The sequence below is a fragment of the Ruditapes philippinarum genome, unplaced genomic scaffold (genome assembly GCF_026571515.1).
Source record: "Ruditapes philippinarum isolate M1 unplaced genomic scaffold, ASM2657151v2 ctg612_1_1_1_1, whole genome shotgun sequence".
NCBI classification, from domain to species: domain Eukaryota; kingdom Metazoa; phylum Mollusca; class Bivalvia; order Venerida; family Veneridae; genus Ruditapes; species Ruditapes philippinarum.
This window is the reverse complement of record NW_026856417.1, coordinates 470,414-498,389: the sequence shown is the minus strand read 5'-3', so window position 1 is coordinate 498,389 and position 27,976 is coordinate 470,414. Positions and strand designations below refer to the sequence as shown.

The 27,976-nt window shown below is 35.3% G+C and overlaps 2 protein-coding genes across 21 annotated transcripts in view; one reads left to right on the top strand and one right to left on the bottom strand.

Annotated features, from left to right (window-relative positions):
- LOC132746467 (multiple epidermal growth factor-like domains protein 6) overlaps positions 1–27,976 on the top strand; it is a 66,066-nt gene that overhangs the window by 8,084 nt on the left and 30,006 nt on the right. For 19 of the 20 annotated variants that reach the window (XM_060735630.1, XM_060735639.1, XM_060735631.1 and 16 more), the window contains exons 4-28: positions 4,278–4,372; positions 5,256–5,341; positions 6,212–6,346; positions 7,176–7,301; positions 7,500–7,628; positions 8,292–8,423; positions 9,423–9,548; positions 10,111–10,245; positions 10,598–10,720; positions 12,106–12,228; positions 12,970–13,101; positions 14,215–14,346; positions 14,787–14,915; positions 15,661–15,795; positions 16,265–16,396; positions 16,694–16,813; positions 17,071–17,202; positions 20,917–21,048; positions 21,478–21,609; positions 22,100–22,231; positions 23,074–23,205; positions 23,446–23,577; positions 24,069–24,200; positions 25,025–25,159; positions 26,106–26,231. In XM_060735630.1, the coding sequence (XP_060591613.1) occupies positions 4,278–4,372; positions 5,256–5,341; positions 6,212–6,346; positions 7,176–7,301; positions 7,500–7,628; positions 8,292–8,423; positions 9,423–9,548; positions 10,111–10,245; positions 10,598–10,720; positions 12,106–12,228; positions 12,970–13,101; positions 14,215–14,346; positions 14,787–14,915; positions 15,661–15,795; positions 16,265–16,396; positions 16,694–16,813; positions 17,071–17,202; positions 20,917–21,048; positions 21,478–21,609; positions 22,100–22,231; positions 23,074–23,205; positions 23,446–23,577; positions 24,069–24,200; positions 25,025–25,159; positions 26,106–26,231 (3,175 nt within the window). The remainder of the gene's footprint in view (positions 1–4,277; positions 4,373–5,255; positions 5,342–6,211; positions 6,347–7,175; positions 7,302–7,499; positions 7,629–8,291; positions 8,424–9,422; positions 9,549–10,110; positions 10,246–10,597; positions 10,721–12,105; positions 12,229–12,969; positions 13,102–14,214; positions 14,347–14,786; positions 14,916–15,660; positions 15,796–16,264; positions 16,397–16,693; positions 16,814–17,070; positions 17,203–20,916; positions 21,049–21,477; positions 21,610–22,099; positions 22,232–23,073; positions 23,206–23,445; positions 23,578–24,068; positions 24,201–25,024; positions 25,160–26,105; positions 26,232–27,976) is intronic. The other variant, XM_060735634.1, reaches the window with a different exon arrangement.
- Positions 20–2,985, bottom strand: LOC132746466 (uncharacterized). The gene has a single exon (XM_060735623.1). It carries the CDS (start codon positions 2,341–2,343, stop codon positions 370–372), a length of 1,974 nt encoding a protein of 657 aa, XP_060591606.1. The 5' UTR covers positions 2,344–2,985; the 3' UTR covers positions 20–369.

The following is a 27,976-nucleotide window of genomic DNA, read 5'->3' as shown; positions in this document are numbered from 1 at the left end:
GCGACTCTGTAAAAATGGTAGAGCAATGTCGGGTATCATCGACAGGTTTAACATCATTTGTTAATAAATTAACCGATTTTCCCGTTTAGACCCTAGGTTTATTTTAGATGATTCAGTTTGCCTTTAATCTAAAACAAATTCATATGTTTGTATACTGACTTTGTTTATTAGATGCAATAACGTTCTAACAGTACAAAGACTATGTGAGGCAGTTACCGACTACTGGAGGCATTTATCGACAGGTGAAGTAAATTTTAAAAAAAATATGTTAAACCTGAAAAATGATCATAACATTAGTTTATTTCATTACTTATTACGATCTGTGAGAACAAGTAAGTGACATTACTTTATTTCGACATAATTTTCCCTTTAAATACAGTACTCGCAATAGAAAGGATAGTTTGCAAGCTGATTTGCTGGAATTTCAAGAAGCACGGCATCCCCGGTACAAAGCACGTGCCACTGTCGTGGGCATTTTAGGCACTTGACCCATTCATCATCATCATCAACGCTCTCTGATGTTTTACATCCGGGACAGAGTTTAGATTCGTCAAAGGCGTCATCAGAATCCATGAACTGCACTCGCACTGTATCACTATCGGATGAACTACTACTATCTCTTCTTGAACGTTTCTGTTTTTGTTTAGATTTTCTTTCCATCTTCCTTTTTTGTTTGGCTTCTTCTCTTTGTAATCTTTTTTCTTCTTTCATTTTCTCCTTTTCTAGTTTTTTCTTTTCTTTTTCTTCTTTTCTTTTTAACTTTTCAACCAATTCGGCAGCCTTTTTAGCCTCTCTTTCCTCGAACATTTTCAGTGCCGCAGATCCAGAAATAGCCTTAGGTAATTTTTCTGAAAATCGATTTACTACTTTCCGTTGCTTTGGCTCTGGAACAGTAAGACACTGAAAAGCTGGCGAAACAAAAGTTTGCCTACAAGAAACCGTATTTGGTAAGTGAGCAGAGGATAAACTATTAATGAACGCAGTTTTGCAATTATTCGTAGTTGAGCCATTTGCAGAAGAGGCTGCTGTGCAAGTTTCACTTGTGGTACATGTTACAGTGGTTGCAGCAGAAACTGTTGCAGCATCTCCGCCAGCGGTGCAGGGAGGATTAGCTACCTTTGACGGCTCCAATTTAGAAATATCTATGCCGTTTGGATTCAAGGGAAATAATCCGGAACGTCGAAAACCATGTGCAGCATTGTCAAAAGTGGTGACAGAGTCCCACGCGGATTTGAACACTCCCGGGAAATTCTTTTTCGTAAGCGCTTCTCCGATGTGGTCAAGTTGCCAAAGTTTAACCTGCCTTTTCCACGACGATTTCATGGGTGAGAAGAAGCCGACATCGCATGGTTGCAAAATATGCGTCGCGTTTGGCAAAAGACAATATAATATTATCCCGCTGTTAGCGCAGAATGTTGCTGCAGCACGAGATATGTGCGTGGAGTGTCCGTCCACAAACAAGAGAACTGGTTTAGTGATACACTTAGCATCAATGAAAGCAGAGAAGTGTTGCAGGAATGCAACAAATAAGTCTGTGTCCATCCAGCCATTCGCGCTGTTGCCATAAATAGCTTCTGGAAACTGATGAATACCAGTGTCTCGCAGACGTTCGCCTGGAAATACAATCAATGGCGGAACATAGTCGCCAAAAGCGTTAAAACAAACCATGACCGTGAGTTGTGTTTTGTTGCTGGTTGTTACATTATATACGTGACGAGCACCTTTTTCGGCAAGAACCTTTCCCGTTTTGAAACAGAGAGGGAAACCACTCTCGTCCGCATTGAATATGCGACGCGGGTCATTCTTAAGAACCTCATGATCGGGTATTTCTTTTGCCAGATAATCGAATAATCCTGCGAACCACCCATCAATCATGGCCTTGTTAACGATTGCTCTCTGATGACCAAGAGTCATTGCCTGGCGTTCACGTAACTCTGGGTGTCGCCTCTTGAACGCATAGAACCAGTCTTTGCCTGGTTTGTTATTCTTAAAAGGATTCTGGCGGCCGTCAATATCCATAATGACCTTGACCTCATTCAAAAGTTCATTCCGGGTCAGAGGGTAACCAATTGATGCCATGAGTATTGAGTATTGTACAAGGACGTCTTCCTCCGCTGACGTGAGGACAGTCGATGGACCCGGACGTACCACCCCCTCCGCCGTTCGTCCAGACAACTTGTCAATCAACGTTGTTCTTGGTATGCCGTACATTTTAGAAGCTTTATTTTTAGACATTGCTCCTGTCTTAACCATGGTAAGAGCTGTTGCCAATTTCGTAGGAGAATATTGACGCCTCTTCTTACTAAACAGTTGGCCAGACATTCTGAAATAAGTAAAAAACATATGTATATACACAAAAAAAGATATTAAATTGAAGTAAAAAGGTATTATCTAATTATCCGTTATTGATTTTTATTTTATTAGCATAAATTAATCTTTATTTGTCTTAATAACAATGAAAAACAAAGTTACAGCTTTAATTAACACTAATAATAAGGACATTTCCATTAGATAGGCATATTTAATGATTTAACTTGGATGCATACACAACCTGTCGATATTTGCCTTAACGGTCAATTTTTGTCGGTATTCATCGACAACCCCGCTTATAATGACACACATAATCGAAACAGTATCTTTTCACTACATGTCAAAGATAAACGTTCATGCAATCAAATAAAATGGCATTTATTGTTATTTTAACACTTTAAAGTAACGTGCAAGAAATAAATAGATTATACCCGTTTTAACTGCGCGGGTAAGGCATGTTTTTAAATAAATAACGTATACGGTACCTTTTTTTGGCTCGCTTTCGTTAGAATGTGTTTTAGGTTCTGCAGAAAAAAATGGCATCGCAGACTTCCAGGATACTTGATGACATCATAAGTGACGTAAAATAGCTATTTTGTACTAAATAATGGACATGATAATACATTATAATTATTACTGTCCATAACTACCGATAGTCGGTAATACCCGACGTTGCTCTATTGCACGGTCGTGCATATATTTTGACGTGACGTCATTTGCGTTACACAATCGTAGTGCAAGCACGTTACACTATCGGCGCGTCAATAAAAACAGTTTTCTTTTGCACTTTTTGGGGTATGTAATAAAAAGAATAAGACATTCATGTAGGGGGTTATTACTGAATTTATTGAACTCTTTGAATAAAAAATAATATTTTGCTCGCCACAGGCTCGCATTATATAATTTGATCCAAATCGCATAATAACTCAAGTGAACTTATACTCATCCAATGTCCTCTATTGAACGAAGTTACTCGATCAGTCGTTCATTCATTCATTCATTCATTCATTCATTCATTCATTCATTTGTTCATTTATTTTTTCATTCATTCATTCATCCATTCGTTCATTCATTTATTTATAATACAGCTAGATTCTCTATACTTAAAATTTATTATAATATTGATGGATAATTATACAAACATGTATTAAAGATTATTGCCTAATATTATGGTGGCTGATCTGGAACACTAATGTGCGTCGTGTTGTCGCTAGCGACTTTCGTCTTGTCGTCCTGTCGCTAACAATGCAAGCCAAACGGCGCGTTGTTGTGCGGCGTGTTGTGGCGATCACAGACGCTTGGGTGTCAGATCCTGCCCCCAACGTGATACGCCCTTGTAAACACTCTAGCAAAACTATTTTAATATTTAAACACGAATGGGACATATATTACAACGATAAAAATGGTTTTCAAACAATTTTTACATATATGAAAAAAATACCGTATACCATTGAGACTTGATGGTATACGGTATTTTTTCATATATGTAAAACTTGTTTGAAAACCATTTTTATCGTTGTAATATATGTCCCATTCGTGTTTAAATATTAAAATAGTTTTGCTAGAGTGTTTACAAGGGCGTATCACGTTGGGGACAGGATCTGACCCCCAAGCGTCTGTGGTGGCGATATCACATTGTCGCTTGGCTCAAATCGAAGGATTAGTGACATCGTGACCACGGGCCGCACGACAACGAGACGTTTTGCGTGCTTCGCTAGCGACAAAATGACAGTGAGACAACACGCCGTTTGGTGCGTTTCGCTAGCGACAAGACGACAGGACGATAAGGCGATATCAATACAAGTTGTGTTGTCGCTATCGACACCGCAACGCGCAATGTGTACCAAACCAGCCACCATATAATATGATTATGTTATGAACGAAAAATGTATGAAATTTCACTCACGCAAATGCATTACCAGTGAGCAATTTGAATACATTATAAAAAATATGTTTTCTGATTTTAGCGATCGTCGCTGACCCATTCGAATTCAAACGTCAAAACGTCATTCAGATTCCAGTGGCGACCGTCTTCTACCAGTACTGGTACTGTGTATATAGTGTAAGGTTTTTTTTTGTTTTTTGATTTTTCATATATCATTATTTACTCAATTAATTTATCAATTTGATCATGTTTATCACTTTTTGTATAATGTTTTTTAATGATAAAGCCAATAGGAACATTTCGGCTGTTATTCATAATAACCTCGGACTTATTACGGATTGAAAGTAGTTCTCCCACGTGGTTTTAGAAACGAAAAATTAGAGTGTTATCTTTGATAATGTATAGCCAACGTATATTTTTGACATACACAGGGAAATAAAGTCTGCTTTGGTAAAAAATTTTATTGAAAATGCGTCTGACAATCATAATCAGTTTAAAAATGCCCAGTGATGTACAAACAAATATAATGTATAAACAAATCCGAATTAATGTCAACAAGTAGACATTTTGTACTTAAATAATGTACTGTTTACTTTTATATCTATACATTTACTTAAATTTAAATGGACTTATACTCGATATATTGGGGGGGGGGGGGAACAACTCCCAGCATTAAATTGTTATTGTTTTTACATGTTTATTTTATTAGCGTAGGTTAGACCGAAATACCGTATCCGTTCTGTGTATTCTTACTCCTTATCTGAAGTTTGACGGAAATGACTGAGAAGATGCGATTTATGGTGTTCCGTTTGCATTATCGTGGTTTTTTGGAATTATAAAGAAATATTTTGTTAAAATTAATGGTAAAAGTCTTAAGTCAGTGTTAAAAAGTGAATATTTTCATTTTCTTTTGAATGATGGCATATTTAATGTTAGGGCTGTATAATTTTCTAACTCGCTAAAAATAATTGAAAATTAAAACGCTTAAAATTCTTCATGTAAACTTTAAAAGAACAAAGTATAAAGCATTTATTTATAATGTAGTTTGCGTATTTTTCAGATGTACGGTCGTTCAGTCTCGGTCTGTATTTTGGAATAAACTAACATCTCAGGCAATTACATACGACTCCACCGCTTGTCAAAGAGGTAAGTCTTCTCCACATGGCACAAAAGGTGTCATATACTTGATTCCTAGACGTGGAAAGCAATACAAATAAAAAAAAACAAATTAACAAACAAGCAAATAATACAATATCAATATACTCTGAAACAGTTTTACTTTTTCTTAATGCTTTAATTAGATTATACTTTTTATTTATTTGTTTGATTGATTGGGTTTTACGTCACACTGGCATGGCGACGTTTCCAGCTTTACTGGTGGAGGATGACCTCAGGTGTCCTCCTCTGCATTAAATCAGGAATGAACGGGTACCTGAGTAGAAGTAAGGTGGCTGGATAGCTTCCTAGCATGAAAGGATCCAAAATCCTTGTTAGGATTCAAACCCACAGCGGTGAGGGGCAAGTTGTAGTTAAATTATACAAATCATTTCCAACTTGCCGACAATGTTCAGGTTTGATGCAAAACTACAGTTAATCAAGATCTTTTGTCGCGAGGGCCGCGAATGAACAGCATTTGTTTTGATTTCAAGTAGGTTCCTTGGTTTAACCGCGGTTCGTCTGTAACCCAGCAGACGACGTTCATTGAATAACGTATATCTTCTGAGGCTGAATTCGAACCTATTTAAGAATTTGATTTCTACAACGTATCGGTAGAAGGGCCCTATTAGTAGTGCAATATTTAGAGAAAGCCATTGAGTCACCGGCAAAATACAAATATTTTCAAATCCTTTTTAATATTATGATTAATATAGATGCTACGTATAGAAATACATTATCAAACTCGATATAGAGTGCTTTTAGTAAAATGTAAATAACATTCCATTTGATTGGTGTAAATGTATCTTTAGCTATATCAAAAATTGTAACAATTGATTTGATTGGTTCATTTTCATATAGGCATTGGAGATACTTGCTCTTCTAACAGTGATTGTTCTGCGGTTACAAACGGGAGATGTGATACGTTTGGTACTTTCACTTGTGTGTGTCCTTCGGCATACAAAGTCACCAATAAATATCAGTGCACTTTGAGAGGTAAAGAAAAATAATATAAAACGTTTCCTATAATCATCTTTAACATTTACAGAGAGAGTAAATTTCAACTAGTGAATATAATTTTTCTCGTACTTTGCAAAATTCAATGAATCATAATTGAAAAAAAAATATGAAAAAAATAGGTTCACTATCCTACTTTATGAGTTATCTGCCCTTGTTGCTTGTTTAGCCCATTTACAAGAGCAGATAACTAAACTTGCAGCAACCAATACATAATCTGATTTCAAATTCGTGTAAGGTACTTTATTTCCTGTTACATGTATTATGCAATTTTGCTGAAATTAAATGAAACTTTTTTTCTATTATGGTGCTTTATATGAATTGAGTTAAGCCCCTTTTTGAAGGAAATATCAATAAATTTACTTATCGTAACATAGCTAAATGTAAAGAAGCAAATACTTTAGCCAAATATGTATACCACAGACTTGCTTGTCTCTATTTGCTAATTATGGAGATTACGGGAATATAAATAGAATTTATGTTATAAATAGAAGTTACTGTGCTATAAATAGAAGTTACGGTGCTATAAATAGAAATTACGGTGATAGATAAATATAGGAAAAAGTCCAGGCTGTGTTGTTTGTGAGTTATACCGAAGCGTTGTCTAGGTTTTTAATGAGGCCTATTACCCGCCAAAAAAACCCGGAAATTCACGAGTTTTGACGAATTTATTACCCTAATTCTAATAAGACACTTATGCCTTTTTGACAATAGGTGAACATTCAAGGCTGGAATCGTGCTGTTCAAAAATGAGCTGTATCTAAATGGATTTTGTCAAATTAATCAGCAAGCTTGATTTCTAATGCAGGTTTTGGCGACACTTGTACTTCAAATGCCGACTGTCAAGGTATTGTCCAGGGCATCTGTGGCACAAATGGACAATGTGGATGCTCAACAACTTCCCAACAATTGTCAAACTCCTGCTCGCCAATAGGTTCGTGATTAGGTTACTTTATTATCTATGCTTGCCAATATGTTAAGGTATTTATAGTTTGTTCGAGGCAACACTAGCTTTGTGTCCGTTTTCCATCAATCAATTTAATGCGTCTTTTTAAAACAAATATTTTTTGTTGTTTTTGTCGCTGAAAAATATTGCCATAAGAAAATATTTGTATGACCTTGAACTTTTTAGGTCTTGGCGATACTTGTTCGACAGACTCTAATTGTGCGCTTGTAAACTGGGCAAGGTGTAACACGGGGACCAGAACGTGTTATTGTCCTTCACCTTATTTTCAATCAGGCACTTCTTGTGTGACCAAAGGTATGGGCAAGGTTTTATATATTACAGTTAAACTTGTACCTACTGACCACCGTAAGAAATGTGTTCTCTATTCTCTGTTGAATAAAGTGAATCAATTTAAAATGAATTGGTCTACAATGGGTACATTTAACATAAGTATTTCAAATATTGATAAAACCTATATAAATTTATCAAATGTTTCATTTGGATATTCTTATGAAATATTTCTTGAAAGAAAAAAATGATAATGAAGTTCTTAAAGTTTATGATTTAGTGACTTAGTGGCATCTTTAAATATGCATGCAATTTTGACCTTGGCAACAGGGGCATGAATTTTTAACGGAACACACAATCTCACAATGACGAACATTTTAGCTAAATGATATTAAATATCGCAATGTAAGTTTTGCTATGAACAAGTTTTTTACTTTGAGCTCTAAGTGTGACATTGACATTTTACTGAATGACCTAACGTCTCATGGCCGTGGACAAAACGTCTTATGGTCGTGAAATTTGTATCTTGAAAGTAATACTAAAATCCCTCGCGCATTTAGGAGATAAAGCCCGGCTCACTGTCACGACGCCGACCGTCCACTAGAGGCCATCCCATTTTACGTCCCGTTTTTTTTGTTTTTTTTTTCAAAATGCTCGTGCAAGAAGTTATAATTTTCCCGCACATTTTAGCTCTTGGTGATAGCTGTTCTTCCAACAATGACTGCATAGGAATACCATCTTCCTTCTGTGACACTGGAGTGAACCGGTGTGTCTGTCTGCCCACGTACATAGAGAGGACAACAGGGTCTTGCGACCAAAGACGTAAGTTTTGTTGAAATAGTCCATTTTGATGTCAGACTGCATACAGTTAGAATAGCCAAATCCTCTTGTTATTATATGACCTTATAAGCAGCAGGCCTCAAGAATCATGCTAATTTTCATGAAAATTTGAAATGTATTTAAAAGTATAATATTGTAAAGTTACCAAAAAGAATGCAATTTACACATTATCAATGGCACTTAGAACCCATGTTAGATAAAAAAGAGATCAAAATAGGTCAATAATCACATGCAAACTATTACTGGAATTTTGAATCTTTTTTCTTTTCCTAACATCTCAGTACGTTTTTCTCAGGGTTTGATTTTATTGAAATATTTTTGCTTATCTGGAGGTGTGCAGCTTTAAAAATCTAACTAACAATGCAAACACAGCTACAGCTATATGTTCTACCCATATGTTTAAACACTAGTAAATGATGTCAAGTCCTGATCAAATGTCCATTCTTTATGTCTAGAACTACAAATGTAAACTATTTTTGAAAATCACTTATATTTGGTATCTATCTCTTGTACAAAGTTTATCAATCTCCAGCATTTCGATGGGTAAAAGCGTCCTTCAACTTTTATTTTCTGTTGGAAAAAAAAACAATAATTGTTTTTTCAACTAAGTGTTTCGGTAATTTGTTCTTGGAAATTTCACACCCGAGGGCTATTTATAACACGTCAGTGACGTTCGTTTCTAAAAATAGAAGACCCAGCTTTACTAATTTAAATATAGTGAGCTGGCCGGTAGATTAAAGGTATTTAGGGGTTTCTATTTTATCGTCGACAAATTTAATTTTCCACCTTATTTTTTAATTTGGCAATTATATGAAAGATTTATCTTAAAATTACATATTCAGTCTTTAGAAAAGCTCAAGGCCGCTTTAAACTTTGGAGATTTGTATACTTGTTACATGTATTTAATATTTGTTTACAGAGTGGTTTGTAAAACTTATATTTTGTGTTTATTTGATTTTGCTTTTCTTTATTCAAAACTAGGTTTGGGTGACTCGTGCATTAGCACTGATCAATGCGGGTTGATTACTTCCGGTACATGTGCATCTAATACATGCACGTGCCCAGCAGGTTTTACAAGAACTTCGGATTTCACGTGTACGCGCAAAGGTAACAAATTATGAACAATTGTTGTTTTGTTATGATTGTTTCTTTTGTTGTTGTTGTTTTTGGAATAAAATCGCCACATTTTGGAATCTAAAGTCTTAGTGCTCGTGGAAGGCTAATTCTGTTTAAAAATTACTGATATTGACAAAAATTTATTAGATAAACCGTATCCGTATACATATTACAGAAGAAATACATTTATTTGAATATGTTTCAAATTTGAATATTTGAGGCAAAAAGAATACGGTCATATATTTGTCTTTTAATATAGAAGTTGCAGTTAATTTACATGACATGTTTACTTTACTTTAAATCACGTGATCTTTTAATGTCTTTTAATATGGTAGATGCGGTTAATTTACATGATATGTTTACTTTACTTTAAGTCACGTGATCTAATTTAAGTCACGTGATTCACATTTGAATTACGTGATCAATATTATTAAAATAATATAATCCATATATTTCATCGTACATTTAAATCTGTGATATTTATTAATAAAGTCAATTGATCTATGCTCAAGTCACGTGATTATTATTAATGTCACGTGTTGTATAATTTTAGAAATAGGTGATGTGTGTTCTGCAAGTAGTGACTGTGCAAGCTACCTTGGAGGTATTTGTAACTTCCAAGTTTCTCCGTTCGTGTGTGGCTGTCAGGTGGGTTACAGACAGGTGAACCAGGGATGCCAAATTATTGGTAAGTACACGTTTCTTTAAAATAATACTCCACTGAAGTTTATTAATTGCACTGGACTTTTCTTTTCTTTTTTGAAGATTGATTTTTGATTAAAATGTGATACAGGGTTAGACCAATAACTTGTGTACATAATTTCAGATCATTCGCTAACTCCATTCTCACTGAATAATTATTTTAATTGTGAAAAAAAAGACCCAAAATTGAAAAGCGCTGTTAATTTTCGACAGACATTTATATCATTAGACTAAGATAAACAGTTAGTTTTCAACACCTATAGCTATTAAATATGTTTATCTTTAAAACGATCATTCGATACTATTGAACATTTTAGAAACAAAGTATTTCATTTCAGGACTTGGCGAGGCATGTACGAATGATTTTGATTGCCAGTGGGTGTCGTCTGCTTTTTGTAGTGCAAATACATGTTCGTGTCCAACAACTTTTAAAGTTGAAAGCAACACATGTGTTATGAGAGGTCGGTTCTTAACTTCTGATTTTTTTTTATGCTCCCCGAAAAATTTCGGGGGAGCATATAGTCGCCGCCTTGTCTGTCCGTCCGTCTGTCCGAGCAAACATTTTGGGTTTAGGGGCTATAAAACAGTAAAGAGAACAAAAGAGAACAATAGGTTCATTCCGTGATCAAAGGGTTTATGGGCTAGTACCCCTTAAGAAAACAAAGAAACTAACAAAGAAAATAGCCCCTAAACCCAAAATGTTGGAACGTCCGTCCGTCCACTTTTCTTGTCCGGGACATAACTTTGAAACAACAAGAGGTATCAACATGAAACTTTGTAGGTAGATAGATCTCATTAAGTAGGTGTGCAGTGCATAAGAACCGTAACACTGACTTGCTTAATTTTTGAACTTTGTCCGGGACATAACTCTAAAACTATAAGAGGTATCAACATGAAACTTTGTAGGTAGATAGATCTCATTGAGTAGGTGTGCAGTGCACAAGAACTGTAACTCTGCCTTGCCTAATTTTTGAACTATTGTCCTTTGTTTATTTTTAAAACTTTGAACTTTATCCGGGACATAACTCTAAACTTTAAGAGGTATCAACATGAAATTTTGTAGGTAGATAGGTCTCATTGGGTAAAAGTGCAGTGCTAAAGAATCACAACTCTGCCTTGCCTTATTTCGAAGTTATTGCCCTTTGTTTATTTTTACTTTTTAACTTTTGTCTGGGACATAACTCTAAAACAATTAGAGATATCAACATGAAACTTTGTAGGTAAATATACCTCAATGGTAAATAACCTAAACACAGTCTTGTCTTATTTTGGAGTTATTGCCCTTTGTTAATTTATACACTTTGAATTTTATCCGGGACTTTACTCTGAAACTATAAGAGATATCATCACGAAACTTTATAGATAGATAAATCTCATTGAATAGAAGGGCACTTTCCTTTGTCCAAAACCTTCTCGGGGAGCACCCGGTTCAACCGGTTCTTGTTTTAATTGCAGCTTCTTTGGAGGCTGTTCGTTTTCAGTAAAAAAAATGCTTACGGTAACTATTTTATCCAAATAGCGAAGTAGATGCTTTCCACACAGCAATAATTACATCTCCGCATTTTTAGGGTCATTCCCAATTTATTATATGCTTAAAATAATATAAAATATTTCATAATTATATCATCTTCATGAATACTTATAAAAGAGCAAGTAGAGCAAGTTATACACTATGTATGGTAAAGATACAAATATCTATTTATAAATCTCCTGATCTATTCTTAGAATACATGGTTTATTTATAGATTCCTTGAACTATTTATAGATTTACGCCGATCTTCTAATTGTTGAATTGGTCTATGTTTTAGTTCATCGCTCCTTTTAAAGTAACATATATCTATTTTAGATATCGGTGACGTGTGCTTAAGCAATCAGGAATGCGGTGGCATATCTGGGGCAATTTGTGACACTGCTCGGTGTGCTTGTCCGTCCGGTTTTATTTTAAACTTTAATGTCTGTGTACAGGCTGGTAAGTACATTTAGAAATGTTTGTTTAGATTCCTTGTTTTGTGCGTCAGTCTGAATATTTATTTTTAGAAATGATGAATTACTAAAGCATAAGGGTTTCAGCAAAGGGGCAAAATGGGACCAAGAAAGGGAAATTTGAAAATCATGGAATGACAAGACCTAGATTCTTACATATTTTCTAGATTCTTACATATTTTTTTCTGCCAAGCTTGGCGTTTATGTGCCGGCAAAAATACAGTTATATATTCAAGTAAATGTAAAAACTTCATTTGACTCGTTCGGCCATTCGTAAAATTTGTAAAACAAATTTATTTAAGTACGATTGTATGATTGTATAGGAAGCTATGTTCTTATTGTAACACTCAAATCCATTCCATGAACCCACCAGTACCAAGCAGTGAGTGTAAAGTTTGTTACTTACGGAAATAACGGCTTGCCCCTGACGGGATTTTAACCCACGCGGCGAGCAAACCTTAAATTATGGCACGCCGCAACTGTAATATCTAGACGGAATAAAACTAGAGTGATGTCACTAGTTTGGAGCCATGCTTATCTGTCAGGCCGTGCATTAACCAAACAATTTCCTATTGATGTTGAGTATCGTTTTACTTTGAATACCTTATTTGGCACAATGGACTTTCTAGAATTCAAGTTCACTTCTCACATTCACCATCGAGATTAAAAAATGGAATAAGAATGCTTATGCATTTGTAATTGTACTTTCTTTCTCAATGGTTTCTAGCTCTTGGTACAAGCTGTGTAAGGAATAGTGACTGTGCAGCTGTAAGTAATGCCGCATGTGACACAGTGACAACATTCAAATGTGTTTGCTCAACTATATACATACAAGATGGTTTGACCTGTAGATTAAGAAGTAAGTCTTCCATTCTATAAATATAAAAAAATGCTCCCCTTTTCCTTGTCGTCAAGCAATCGTTTTTCCATAGTCAAAACCCATGGATACTGCTACCGCAGAATTGCATTTGAGCCTCGTCACGACAAAACAAACATAATAGGTTTGCGACTAGCATGGATCCAGACCAGCCTGCGCATCCGCGCAGTCTGATCAGGAACTATATTACAAGTAGAGAAACTGATAGCGAACAGCATGGATCCTTATCAGACTGCGCGGATGCGCAGGCTGGTCTGGATCCATGCTGGTCGCAAATGCATTACGTTGGTTTTGTCGTGACGCGGCTCATTTATCATGAATGAAGATTATAATGTAACGTATGAAAGACCGATGGGGATATTTCATCTTGAGAATTCACAATTTTAACATCGTATATTCACGTTTTCATCATACGGAATTCACGGTTACGACTTCATGAATTGATGTTTTGAAATTCACGATTTTAACTTCAAAAAATCAAGATTTTATCTTCACGAAGTTGAAATCGTGCAGTTCAAAACGAGTTCATGAAGCTGATTTCGTGAAGTTGAAATCGTGAATTAATGATGTTCAAATCGTGAATTCATGAAGTTGAAATGTTGACTTCATGAAGTTGAAATTGTGAATTCTGTATGTTGAAATCAATCGTGAATTCATAAAAGTGAAATTATAAATTCGTGAAGATAAAACAAAGAATTATAGAAGTTGAAATGTCACCGCCTGTCTTCCGTAGTAACTAGTACGCGTGGGTTACCGAGGATGCCTAATAATTGAAAAAAACCATTGTAATGCCGTCAGCCGTTCGCACGAGTTGTTATTAACTTACAGAATAAATTGCTAGATTTGTTGATTTCTTATTTCAAGTTGCTTTTTTAAGAACTTTGCTGGTTGGTAGTTGGGTATCTATGCTTAATGAGGGTCCATCTGCCCTTTCAGGCACTGAGTGTACGAACCCCACCAAATTTGCTGAAGATTTACGTATATTAATAATGAACATACTTTTTCTTGACAGTCACTACAAGTCATGCAAAAGCTTGATATTTTTAAGTACTTTATCTCAACGTTATACATGTATCATATACTGTTTTCTTCAAGGATTCGGAGATATCTGCCAGACTGATAGCGAATGCAGCGCCCTCACTAACGCTGCGTGTGACGTAAACTCGAGAGTTTGTTCCTGCAAGTCCGGTTTTAGGCTTAACAGCAATAATGTCTGCGAAGCTATAGGTAAAAGTATTGTTTTTACAATTACATTATATGTACTTATAAAACCTTTTTCAAACTATTAAACATTTTGTTCTGTTTCAGTCTTCTATGGTGGCTGATTTGTGCCACAGATATATAAACAATATATATTTAAGAAATAAAACGGCGGGGTCGCGGGACGGAAACGCGCTTATAACGCGAGGGCGCGGGCCGAAGTTTAATGAATAAAACTTCGCCGCGCGCCCCCGCTAAGAAACGTGCTTTCGTCCCGCAACCCCGCCATTTTAAATTGTTAAAGCTTTACTTTTCGCTAAGCGGGGTCGTGGGGCGAAAACACGAATGACACAATCAGCCACCATAGTCTTCGTCAAAATCTGCATTATTTTTTATGCTAGTCAAAAGTGAAATCAATATCCTGTAAAATTATAACATTTATTTCGATTTGTTTATTTTGTCTGCAGGATTGGATACGCCTTGCGTTCGCGACAGTGACTGCGGAGGTCTTCCAAATATCGTCTGCGACTCGAATCTATTGCGATGTGTCTGCCAGACTGCCTATAAAGTTGTAAACAACAATTGCGTTCTGAGAGGTTAGTGTGCATTGAAAAGATTTGTGTTTTCAAAGCTAGAGGTTATAAATGCAGGGAATAAGTATTTTATAAAATTTCGCGAGTAAAATGTTTGGTGCTTCTTAAAGGTTAAACAATCTATAAATACATGCATTATTCTGCACTTCATAGGTATTAACATTCCTTTTTACGACATACCGGTAAGCGTCATTAATTCATCAATTCAACTACATAAATTTACAATTTCAACTTCATGAATTCGTGATGCCTCACTTTATTAGATTAATATATTTACGATTCAACCGTATAAAATGTTGATATCAACCTCATGATTTTTCGATCATACAATCTCCACGAACAGGCACGATATACCCGAGTAGATTATATGAAATAAATCAGTTTTGTGCTCCAGATAGGTAAAAATAATAATCAAGATTTTATTGCTTTATGAAACTCATACGAATCATATTGAGATAAAATGATATGGTACATACATGTATATAATATATAAGTTCATGGCAAAGAAACAAGTCTCTTTTCGGATAGAATTGATGAGTTACAATACTAAAAACAAGAATAACCGGATGGTTATTTGTAGATGAATGATCACTAGTTGATGAACTGTTAAATGTGTAATTCTTGTGATGTAAGAACACGCTCTTTGTTGTTTCCGGTAAGCCAGTCTGCATTTTACGGGGTATTAAGGACTTCTTATTAACCATCAATAGATAATCATACTGGTACTATTTTTTGTATGCGTAAACAGTTTTAGGTGACAGTTGTCAGTCAGATTCAGAATGCGGAGGAGTAAGTTCAGCACGCTGCAATCCAAACTTTCCAAGAACTTGTGTATGCCAGACTGGATACAGACAGACCAATTTCAACCAGTGTGAATTCATAGGTATGACAAAATTTTAATAAATAAATATGTGGCATGGTTACCGTGTCATAACATGTTGTTATCATGTGCGTAGTAATTTAATGTTGCATGACGTCATAAGCCCACGTGCTTTATAACAACCAATTGGCATACTTACAATATGAAAACCAACAAAATGCGACGATTCACACATCATTTCTAATATTGGTACACTTATTGCATTGCGTAATCGTAAATTATTAGGGACTATATTTTGTGACTACACAGTGTGCACTATTTTTGTTGGCGTTTATTTTCTTCTTCTAACTAAAGAAAATCATTTTTTTTATCTATTGACATCGTTCAAGAGATGCCTTATCAGAGGTCTTCAAAGTCATGTACGAAAAGTCACTTTCTAACTTCTCATTTTTAAAACTCGGATTTAAATTTGCATTTGAATATAAACAATAAAAAAATAAAATACTAAATACCTAGAATTTCTTGTCAACAGGACTTGGTTCGTCTTGCTCAAGTACCAGCGATTGTGGAGGGCTTTCGAATGTTGTCTGCGACACAGCGTTCACGTCTCAATGTGTCTGTTCGCCTTTCTACAAGCAAGTCGGTAACACTTGTGAACGAAGACGTAAGTACGACCAATCCTTGAGCGAAATAACATTTTCCTTGCTGCTGTAGTCCGAAAGGAATATCGGATCCGATAAGATGACATGACAAAAATTGTAGTTAGTGCTATTGCTTTGCAACTTTTCGCCAGGTTAACTACAAAAGATTCTATTGAAATATTTTCCAATAAATTGATTGTAAATCGAAAGTGACATGCTTAAAGAGACACGCAGGTCGTGATATATCATGCGTTTTTCCCTTTATAAATATTTATAGATTTTTTTTTTCATTTTACTATTTATATATTTTCTATTTATAGAATACGGCGACAGTTGTAATTCAGATACAGACTGCGGTGGACTCACTGCTGCACGATGTGATGTCACGTGTGTTTGTCAGATAGGCTATAGGCTTAGCAACAACTTTTGTCAGAGAATAAGTAAGATTTTTTTTCAAGATGTTTAACAAAAATGGTGAACGTGTTAATAATGTTTAATTACGAATATAAGCGTGAGTGACAATAATTCTTTAGCCAGACCAGCACGCATTCATCCGTGCAATCTGACCAGGCTCTATACTGCTGGCTAATTAACTAAGATTGTTCATCCTTATCCAATAACCTAACCTGGGATAGTTCAAGAGCGTTTAAACCTTACTGAGTTCTTGGTTTCGTATGCTCTTGTTATCTAATTTTAGATCTTGGTGAATCATGTTCATCCGAAGGTGATTGCTCACTAATTACACAGGGGACCTGTGGTACTTCTTTTCCACGAACGTGTATTTGTAAAACTTCATACACAGCAGTAAATGGAGTTTGTCAATTTTTAGGTAATTTTGAACTGTTATCTTTTTCCCCATTCAACAAATGGATTTTTAAAATGTGAAGTGTTGACATTAATCCGCCGAAAGGAAGCATTGCATGGCATGTTCGAATGACGTCACAGGGGTCTGTGACGAATCAGTAGTTGAACATATTGTAGTTTGAGATGTAGACAGATCTATTTTCGAATTTTGTTAAAACTTCAATAAGTTATTTTGATATTATGCAATGAATGACTAATATGGAGGTCGGTGTAGGTTTTTTCGGATCTGGGAGATGCTTTATCGTCCACGGTATATAACTTGAGTCACGTCCGGAAAATCACACGTTAACGGAAACGTCATTTTGCGTACTTGGACGTCACCACAAATCAGAGCAGCGCGTTCATGAATGGCTTAGGATATAATATCCTATATCTTTCAATTGATAAGTATTCAACGCTTATGTTGTCATTGATTTTTGAAACATCTACACGTTTTCAATGTAATTTATATGATATAAGCATGGAGGCACTGTTGTTAGCTCACCTGTCACAAAGTGACAGGGTGAGCTTTTGTGATCGCTTTTCGTCCGGCGTCCGTCCGTCGTCCGTCCGTCCGTCCGTCCGTCCGTCCGTAAACTTTTACTTTAAATGACATCTCCTCATAAACCACTAAGCCAATTTCATCCAAACTTCACAGGAATGTTCCTTTGGTGGTCACCTTTAAAAATTGTTCAAAGAATTTAATTCCATGCAGAACTCTGGTTGCCATGGCAACCGAAAGAAAAAACTTTAAATGTCTTCTTTTAAAAAACCGTAAGAGCTAGAGCTTAGATATTTGGCATGAAACATCTTCTAGTGAGTGTCTACCAAGTTTGTTCAAATAAAAGCCCTGGGGTCAAAATTGGCCCCGCCCCGGGGGGTCATTGATTTTCCCTATATACATATAGTAAAAACTTAAAAAATCTTCTTTTAAAGAACCAAAAGAGCTACAGCTAAGATATTTAGCATGAAACATGTTCTAATGGGTGTCTACCAAGTTTGTTCAAATAAAAGCCCTGGGGTCAAAATTGGCCCTGCCCCGGGGGGTCATTGATTTTTCCCTATATGCATATAGTAAAAACTTAAAAAATCTTCTTTTAAAGAACTCAAAGAGCTATGGCTAAAATATTTAGCATCAAACATGTTCTAATAGGTGTCTACCAAGTTTGTTCAAATAAAAGCCCTGGGGCCAAATTTGGCCCCGCCAAATTTGGCCCCGCCCCAGGGGGTCATTGATTTTCCCTATATGCATATAGTAAAAACTTAAAAAAATCTTCTTTTAAAGAACCAAAAGAGTTAAAGCTAAGATATTTAGCATGAAACATGTTCTAATAAGTGTCTACCAAGTTTGTTCAAATAAAAGCCCTTGGGTCAAAATTGGCCCCGCCCCAGGGGGTCATTGATTTTCCCTATATGCATATAGTAAAAACTTAAAAAATCTTCTTTTAAAGAACCAAAAGAGTTAAAGCTAAGATATTTGGCATGAAACATGTTCTAATGGGTGTCTACCAAGTTTGTTCAAATAAAAGCCCTGGGGTCAAAATTGGCCCCGCCCCGGGGGGTCATTGATTTTTCCCTATATGCATATAGTAAAAACTTAAAAATCTTCTTTAAAAGAACTCAAACAGCTATGGCTAAAATATTTAGCATCAAACATGTTCTAATAGGTGTCTACCAAGTTTGTTCAAATAAAAGCCCTGGGGCCAAAATTGGCCCCGCCCCGGGGGGTTATTGATTTTCCCTATATGCATATAGTAAAAACTTAAAAAATCTTCTTTTAAAGAACCAAAAGAGTTAAAGCTAAGATATTTAGCATGAAACATGTTCTAATAAGTGTCTACCAAGTTTGTTCAAATAAAAGCCCTTGGGTAAAAATTGGCCCCGCCCCCGGGGTCATTGATTTTCCCTATATGCATATAGTAAAAACTTAAAAATCTTCTTTTAAAGAACCAAAAGAGTTAAAGCTAAGATATTTGGCATGAAACATCTTCTAGTGAGTGTCTACCATGTTTGTTCAAATAAAAGCCCTGGGGTCAAAATTGGCCCCGCCCCGGGGGGTCATTGATTTTCCCTATATACATATAGTAAAAACTTAAAAAATCTTCTTTTAAAGAACTCAAAGAGCTATGGCTAAGATATTTAGCATCAAACATGTTCTAATAAGTGTCTACCAAGTTTGTTCAAATAAAAGCCCTGGGGTCAAAATTGGCCCCGCCCCAGGGGGGTCATTGATTTTCCCTATATGCATATAGTAAAAACTTAAAAAATCTTCTTTTAAAGAACCAAAAGAGCTAGAGCTAAGATTTTTAGCATGAAACATGTTCTAATAAGTGTCTACCAAGTTTGTTCAAATAAAAGCCCTGGGGTTAAAATTGGCCCCGCCCCGGGGGGTCATTGATTTTCCCTATATGCATATAGTAAAATCTTAAGAAATCTTCTTTTAAAGAACCAAAAGAGCTACAGCTAAGATATTTAGCATGAAACATGTTCTAATGGGTGTCTACCAAGTTTGTTCAAATAAAAGCCCTGGGGTCAAAATTGGCCCCGCCCCAGGGGGTCATTGATTTTCCCTATATGCATATAGTAAAAACTTAAAAAATCTTCTTTTAAAGAACTCAAAGAGCTATGGCTAAGATATTGAGCATCAAACATGTTCTAATAGGTGTCTACCAAGTTTGTTCAAATAAAAGCCCTGGGGTCAAAATTGGCCCCGCCCCGGGGGGTCATTGATTTTCCCTATATACATATAGTAAAAACTTAAAAAATCTTCTTTTAAAGAACCAAAAGAGCTACAGCTAAGATATTTAGCATGAAACATATTCTAATAAGTGTCTACCAAGTTTGTTCAAATAAAAGCCCTGGGGTCAAAATTGGCCCCGCCCCGGGGGATTATTGATTTTCCCTATATGCATATAGTAAAAACTTAAAAAATCTTCTTTTAAAGAACTCAAAGAGCTATGGCTAAGATATTTAGCATCAAACATGTTCTAATAGGTGTCTGCCAAGTTTGTTCAAATAAAAGCCCTGGGGTCAAAATTGGCACCGCCCCGGGGGTCATTGATTTTCCTTATATGAAAAAACCCAAATAACTAGAGTTAAGATATTAAGCATGAAACATCTTTTAGTGAGTGTCTACAAAGTTTGTTCAAATAAAAGACCTGGGGTCAAAATTGGCCCCGCCCCGGGGGTCATTGATTTTCTTTATATGTGTATAGCAAAAACTTAAAAATCTTCTTTGAAAAAACCCAAATAGCTAGAGTTTAGATATTAAGCATGAAACATCTTCTAGTAAGTGTCTACAAAGTTTGTTCAAATAAAAGCCCTGGGGTCAAAACTGGTCTGGCCTCAGGGGTGTCATTGTTTTTAACTATATGTGTATAGTAAAAACTTTAAAAAAATCTTCTTTCAAAAAGCCCAATGAGCTAGAGCTTAGATGTTTAGCATGAAACATCTTCTTATGGGTGTCTACCGAGTTTGTGCAAATAAAAGCCCTTGGGTTAAATTGGCCCTGCAACGTTGGGGGGGGGGGGGGGGGGGCCTATATACAGGTGAGCGATTTCAGGGCCATCATGGCCCTCTTGTTTTTTATTTAGTATTATTTTGTATCAAAATAACCTTTCTTATAGTACGATACTTGGGCTACTTCGAAATGGCATTTTGTCGTATTTTATATCTATAGCTATCCTTTTTAATCTCATAGGGCTTGGCGCCTCTTGCTCACGTGACAGTGATTGCGGAGGAATTTCAAATGTCGTCTGCGACACATCGTCTACTTTCAAATGTGTTTGCGCTACAGCATACAAGCAGGAAAATAACGCCTGTGTACTAAGAAGTAAGAATTTTGTCAATATATCAACGGAACTGTGTTTTATGTTGTATCTCAGTTACGAATTTTCATTTTCTCTCACTGTTGGAGCTATTTATAGCACTCCAGTGACGTTCGTTTCTAAAAATAGAAAATCGGGAAACAAAGGTTTCTTCCTTATTTTTTATATATTTTATCGACGGCAAATTGCATTTTCATTCTAAATTCTTTTGATATGTCAATTATATGAAACGATTTATCTTTAAATAAAAAAAGAAAAAAAAAAGCTGAAGGCCGCTTTAATCTAAAAAAAAATTCACGCGGTCTGTTATAATAAACGTGACATTGTTTTATCAATCGTTTAAGAAATTATTCTTTTATCAAACTATAGGAAAAGAAAGATTTTAAACAAAAATTATGAATTACAGCGGATTTTTATATGTTTTCTATTTAAAGATTTCGGAGACAGTTGTCTTTCGGATAACCAATGTGGCGGGCTTTCGTTTGCACGTTGTGACGCAAATTCTAGGACTTGTGTTTGTTTGGTTGGTTATACATTGGCCTTTAATAGCGTCTGCCAACGAATTGGTAAGAAAACTATCTTTAAGAAAAGTCTTGAAATATTTATTTCTGCGCAAAATTGGAATAGTAACATCATGAACAAGATAATTTTTAAAATAAAAAAGTTAAACCTTTAGATATAATCTAGACCATATAATCAAGTATGCATCCGTAACTATGCTATTATTCTGTTAGTAGGGATATTATTCTGAATTTTAAGACATAAATATGTAAAAAAAAGCGGAGATGCGGTGGATGGGGCATTGACCTCAATAATGAAATTGTTAATCCTATTGTGTCTGCTTAACAAAATGTGTTCCAAACTTTTAATATCAAGTTCGAATGCTTGCTATTTATTTATTTTTTAGATATTTTAGTCTATTCTTAGCAAACGCAAAAAAAGTGATAAAGAATTCCTTCATTTCGGCTCAAAAAGTTTTTTTGTTGTTTATCAATGCTGTCATTATTTCGAAAAACATATATTTAATTTTTATCAATAGTTTAAATTTGGTTTTAGTTTTAGGTGGCTCGTGCTCATCGGAAGCCGATTGCTCGTTGCTTCAACAGGCAACCTGTTCTACAACATTCCCAAGAACATGTGTTTGTCAGTCAACATACGTCAATATCAATGGAGTTTGTCAACAAACTGGTAAACCTTTATTTTCTTTAAACCCTGCATGATGGGGTTGAAATATGGGAATGGGGAAGGGGATTTACTCTAACCGTCTTCTCTTTTTGTTTTACCTTTCGTGGAGCCTTTGTGTATTTGTTGTATTTGGTTGTCTCTTAAGTGTGGCTGCGTGGGTGGGGTGATGGTCGCGGAAAATACCCGGTATACTGGGAAAGACATTGACATAAAATTTTGTGAACAAATACATTGTTTTTGACATGAAGGAACAAAAATTTATTTGTTTGACTGTATAAAGGTCTGGACCAATAACTCTTGTGCAAAATTCAAGATAATTTGCTTACTCCGTTACCCAGAGGCAATCAACATCTTTGCGCAAATTGACGCCAAAATGAAAGCGTTGCAACGCTTTTCGCTTTTCACTCAAATCGGCCAAAAATCACATTGATTATCAATTCAGTAAGAAATTTTTATATCATCTTTTGTATAGTTTTTCATTTTAAGTGCACCATTTGATTTATGAATATAATTTTAGGCTATTAGTAACCACGAGTGAAATATGATAATTTTCATACCACAAGTTGAAAATAAGTCCTGTATTTTAAGATGAAAAAAAGCTTGAATTTGCTTTTTATTATTTATTTATTTATATACATTTTTCTTTTTTTGACATTACAATTTAAAAGACTTCCCCATTAATTTTGTGTATTGGCTGAATTAAGAAAAAGTAGTCCGGTAAAACGCCAATGAAAATGCGTAAAATATATTTCACTGCAGTGCACATCTTGACATGGACAGAACAGGAGTTTTATCTATTGTGTGTTCCAGAATTTTTTTATATAAGTATCGTTTTAATCTTACAGGGCTTGGTTCTTCTTGTTCACGTGACAGTGACTGCGGAGGAATTTCAAATGCCGTCTGCGACACAGCGTCTACTTTCAGATGTGTTTGCTCTACAGCTTACAAGCAGGAAAATAACGCGTGTGTTCTAAGACGTAAGTTTTTTTTGTTTAATTTTATTTATTTATTCATTTATTTATTTATTTTTAAGGTAGGTTTCGCATACAGTTGTCTTTCGGATATAGCAACAAAATCACATTTTACTATTACTACTTGGAAGTTTTTTTTCGTCAACATTGTAACAAAATGATATGTCAGTGATGTTATTTATTAATTTATTTATTTATTTATTTATTCATTTATTTATTCATTTATTTATATTATTATTTTTGAAGGTTTCGGAGACAGTTGTCTTTCGGACAGCCAATGTGGCGGGCTTTTGCTTGCACGTTGTGACGCAAATTCTAGGACTTGTGTTTGTTTGGTTGGTTATACATTATCCTTAAACAGCTTCTGTCAACGAATTGGTAAGAAATTGTGATTTGATAAAAATAAACTTTTAATTCTTTCGAGATTATTGTTACGTTCAATTTGAAGAAGATCTACACTAAAAAACTTATGTGCAAAATGTCAGATCATTCGCTCACTCCGATTTTCCAAAATAATTATTTTAATTGTGAAAAATTAACCAAAGTTTGAAAAGCGTTGCAATGCTTTTACACTAATCTAAGAACAGCACAAATATACGATTTTCAATTAATTTCTGAGAATATTTCTTTCTAATCGTTTTATTATCTTACCGTAACTGATCTATGAAAAGAATTTAAATTTCATATTCTAAAATTTTTAGACCTCAGCTAGTGGAGTTCTTTTTTGATCGTTTTGTTTTGTTTTCTCATGAGTGGTTTTAAAAATATTTGAAGTGTTGGGTTCATTACTACAAAAGGTAATATAAAAGTATTTCCGAATCTGAAACTATCAAAATGTATAAATAATTCATACATGTATGTGGATTTAGTTTTAGGAGGCTCGTGCTCATCAAATGCTGATTGCTCGCTGATTCAACAGGCAACCTGTTCTACGACATTCCCAAGAACATGTGTCTGTCAGTCACCATACGTTAATATCAATGGCGTTTGTCAACAAACTGGTATAAACCATTATTATCATCATCATCATCATCATCATCATCATCATCATCATCATCATCATCATTATAATCATCATCATAATCATCATCATTATTATTATCATCATCTTCTTCTTCTTCATCATCGTCATCATTTTAGTCATCATCGTTATCATCATCATCATCATTGAAGTCATCATCATCATATCATTTTCGACAGCATCGTAGTCATCATCATCATCAGTTTCAGCATAATTTGGATTTGTCACCATCACCACCATCATCATCATCACTGAAGTCATCAATATCATCACCATCATTTTCAGTATAATTTTGTCACCATCATCATCATCATCATAATCATTTTTAGCATCAGTTGGATTTTTAATCATCATCACCATCATCTTCATATGCTTGTTACTGTTTTCATCATCATCATTGTAGTCAACATCATAATCATCATCATCATTTTAATTATCATTATTTGTATTTGTCACCTTCATCATTCTTTTTTTTTGTCATTTTATAAATAGTCTGTCAATTAATTTTAATATATAATCTAATATATTATATCTATTGGCCAGTTAAAGAATCATGGCGACATAAATATACTAAAATTATACAACCGACGATATACACACTAGTTAAAATTTCGAGTAGAAGATGCAGACAGACGGGTCTAGCTCTGTACTAGTAAGATAAGACCTGCCGTTATTCAGGTCAAAGGTCACAAGGATTGTAGCTTGATGAAACCGAGCCTACAAAAATTTTCCATTTTGCCGTTTTGAACGTCCATAGGAATTCTTAATTTTTTTCTCTCTCTATTTCATTTATTTATGTTTCAGGGCTTGGCTCGGTATGTTCTGTCGACAGTGACTGTTCATCCGTTTCTAACGCATTTTGTAATCCAAACACATCTCCTAGAACATGCGCATGTCGTTCACCATATGAAGCCGAGTCTGGTAATTGTGTGATACGAGGTAACTTTTTTGTTTTGTTTAATGCATTTATTTAAGGTCGCCGCCGGAAAGCCCATATGGGCGACCGTACACTCAAGTCGGGCCATCCTAGAGCGTTCCGCCGAGATTTTTTCGTCGATTTTTTTTCCAGCTTTTATTGGTGGAGGAAGACCCCGGGTGCCCCTCCGGGCATTATTTCAGACACGAGCGGGCATCCGGGTAGAACCACTGACCTTCCGTAAGCCAGCTGGATGGCTTCTTCACATGAAAGATTTCGACCCAAGTGAGGATCGAACCTACAGCGGTGAGGGACCAGTGATCTCAAGTCAGCGACCTTAACCACTCGGACTTTTAATGCTATTTATAAGCAAATAGATTTCTACTCTACATATATGATATATATATATATATATATATATATAGGATTACATAGGTATACATTGCTCGTATATTTTTAAATCAAATACTGGTACAAGTATATATTACAGCTGAATTACCTATATCTAAGAGACCAACTGCATATTTTTGACATTTTAAATTTGAATAAACTGATATTTAAGACATCATAGGCAGTTAACAGATCATGTATGATGTAATTGAGGTTGTATACCACACTTAAGTTAAATTATATATATATGTATTTTATTATGCTAATAAAACAATTTTCAAACATCGAAGAATATGTAAAATATGTGCTGCAAATATTTGTATCATTAAGTATGCATTCATTTCTAATTGACACATTTGACTTAGACATTATAGAAAATAAATTTCTAATTACCTCCTTTTATTTAAATGAAATGTTAAATTCGGTAATATTTTTACAAATAATGCTTTTTGGAACTTACAAAATTTATGAATCTTAATTTGAGCGTCATATTTATGATATTTAAACCATAAAACAAATTGTGTTACAGGATCTTTAAATAGCCTGTTTATTACTTATGACTTCTTTTTCATATTACAGGTCTTGGATCGGACTGTGATAGCAACACGGACTGCCAGAGTGTCCGTTACTCCTTTTGTGGTGCAACAAACAAATGTGTTTGTATTACTGCGTACAAACAGGTTAACCAAGAATGCCAAGTCAGAGGTAAGATGGTTTATATTTATTAACACGAGGAAGTGAAAGGCCGGGTCTGCAATGCGGGCCCGTTAACTTATCTACTTACTCATTATAACCATATATTAAATCTCTTTCCAGCATGTCTAATACAGAACTAATATACATATATATAAAGACCCACTATGCCTTAGAGATGCATTTATTTATATCTCAGAAGCTTTTGGCTCACATGAGCTTGCTCAGGGTGAGCTTTTAGGATCGGTGAATGTCCGTCGTTCGTCGTCCGTCGTCCGTCCACAATTGCTTGTGAACACTCTAGCGGTCGCATTTTTGCCTCAATCATCATCAAACTTGGTCAGGATGCTAATCTAGTTCAAAGCTCGGATGAGTTCGAACATGGCTTATCTCGGATGAAAAACTAGGTCACAAGAGCTAAAAATAGAAAGCCTTGTGAACACTCTAGAGGTCACATTTTTGACCCAATCATCATCAAACTTTGTCAGGATGTTTGTCTAGGTAATAGCTCGGATAAGTTCGAACATGGGTCATCTCGGATGAAAAAGTAGGTCACAGGAGCTATAAATAGAAAAACCTTGTGAACACTCTAGTGGTCACATTTTTGAACCAATCATCATCAAACTTGGTCAGAATGCTTGTCTAGTCAATTGCTTGGATGAGTTCGAACATGGATTATCTCTGATGAAAAACTAGGTCACAGGAGCTAAAATTGGAAAAAAAACATTGTGAACACTCTAGTGGTCACATTTTTGACCCAATCATAATCAAACTTTGTCAGGATGCTTGTTTAGATAATAGCTCGGATGAGTTCGAATATGGGTCATCTAGGATGAAAAACTAGGTCACTGGAAGTATAAATAGAAAAACCTTGTTAACATTCTAGCGGTATCATTTTTGCATCAATCATCATCAAACTTGATCAAGATGCTTGTCTAGGTAATAGCTCGGATGTGATTGAACATGGGTCATCTCGGATGAAAAACTAGGTCACAGGAGCTAAAAATAGAAAAACCTTGTTAACACTCTAGCGGTCACATTTTTGCATCAGTCATCATCAAACTTGGTCAAGATGTTTATCTAGGTGATAGCTCAAATGAGTTTGAACATGGGTCATCTCGGATGAAAAAGTAGGTCACCTGAGCTAAAAATAGAAAAACCTTGTTAACACTCTAGCGGTATCATTTTTGCATCAATCATCATCAAACTTGATCAAGATGCTTGTCTAGGTAATGGCTCGGATGAGTTCGAACATGGGTCATCTCGGATGAAAAACAAAGTCACAAGAGCTAAAAATAGAAAAACCTTGTTCACACTCTAGTGGTCACAATTTTGACTCAATTGCCATCAAACTTGGTCAGGAAACTTGTCTAGGTCATTTATGCTTGGAATAAATCGAACATGGGACATCTTGTATGAAAAACTAGGTCACAGGAGCTAAAAAAAAAATCTTGTTAACACTCTAGTGGCTACTGTTGTGATCCAAATATTCTGTTAACTGGTCTGAAAGTTTGTTTTGATGATTTCTAAGTCAAGATCGAACATGGGTCATCTTGGATGAAAAACTAGGTCACAACGCCCAAATATGGAAAAACCTTGTAAACATTCTAGTGGTCACATTTTCGACTCAATTATCATCAAACTTGGTCAGGATGCTTGTCTAGGTAATTGCTTGGATGAGTTCGAAATCGCATGTGAAACTAGGTCACCAGAGCTAAAAATAGAAAAATCTTGTTAACACTCTAGTTGCTACTGTT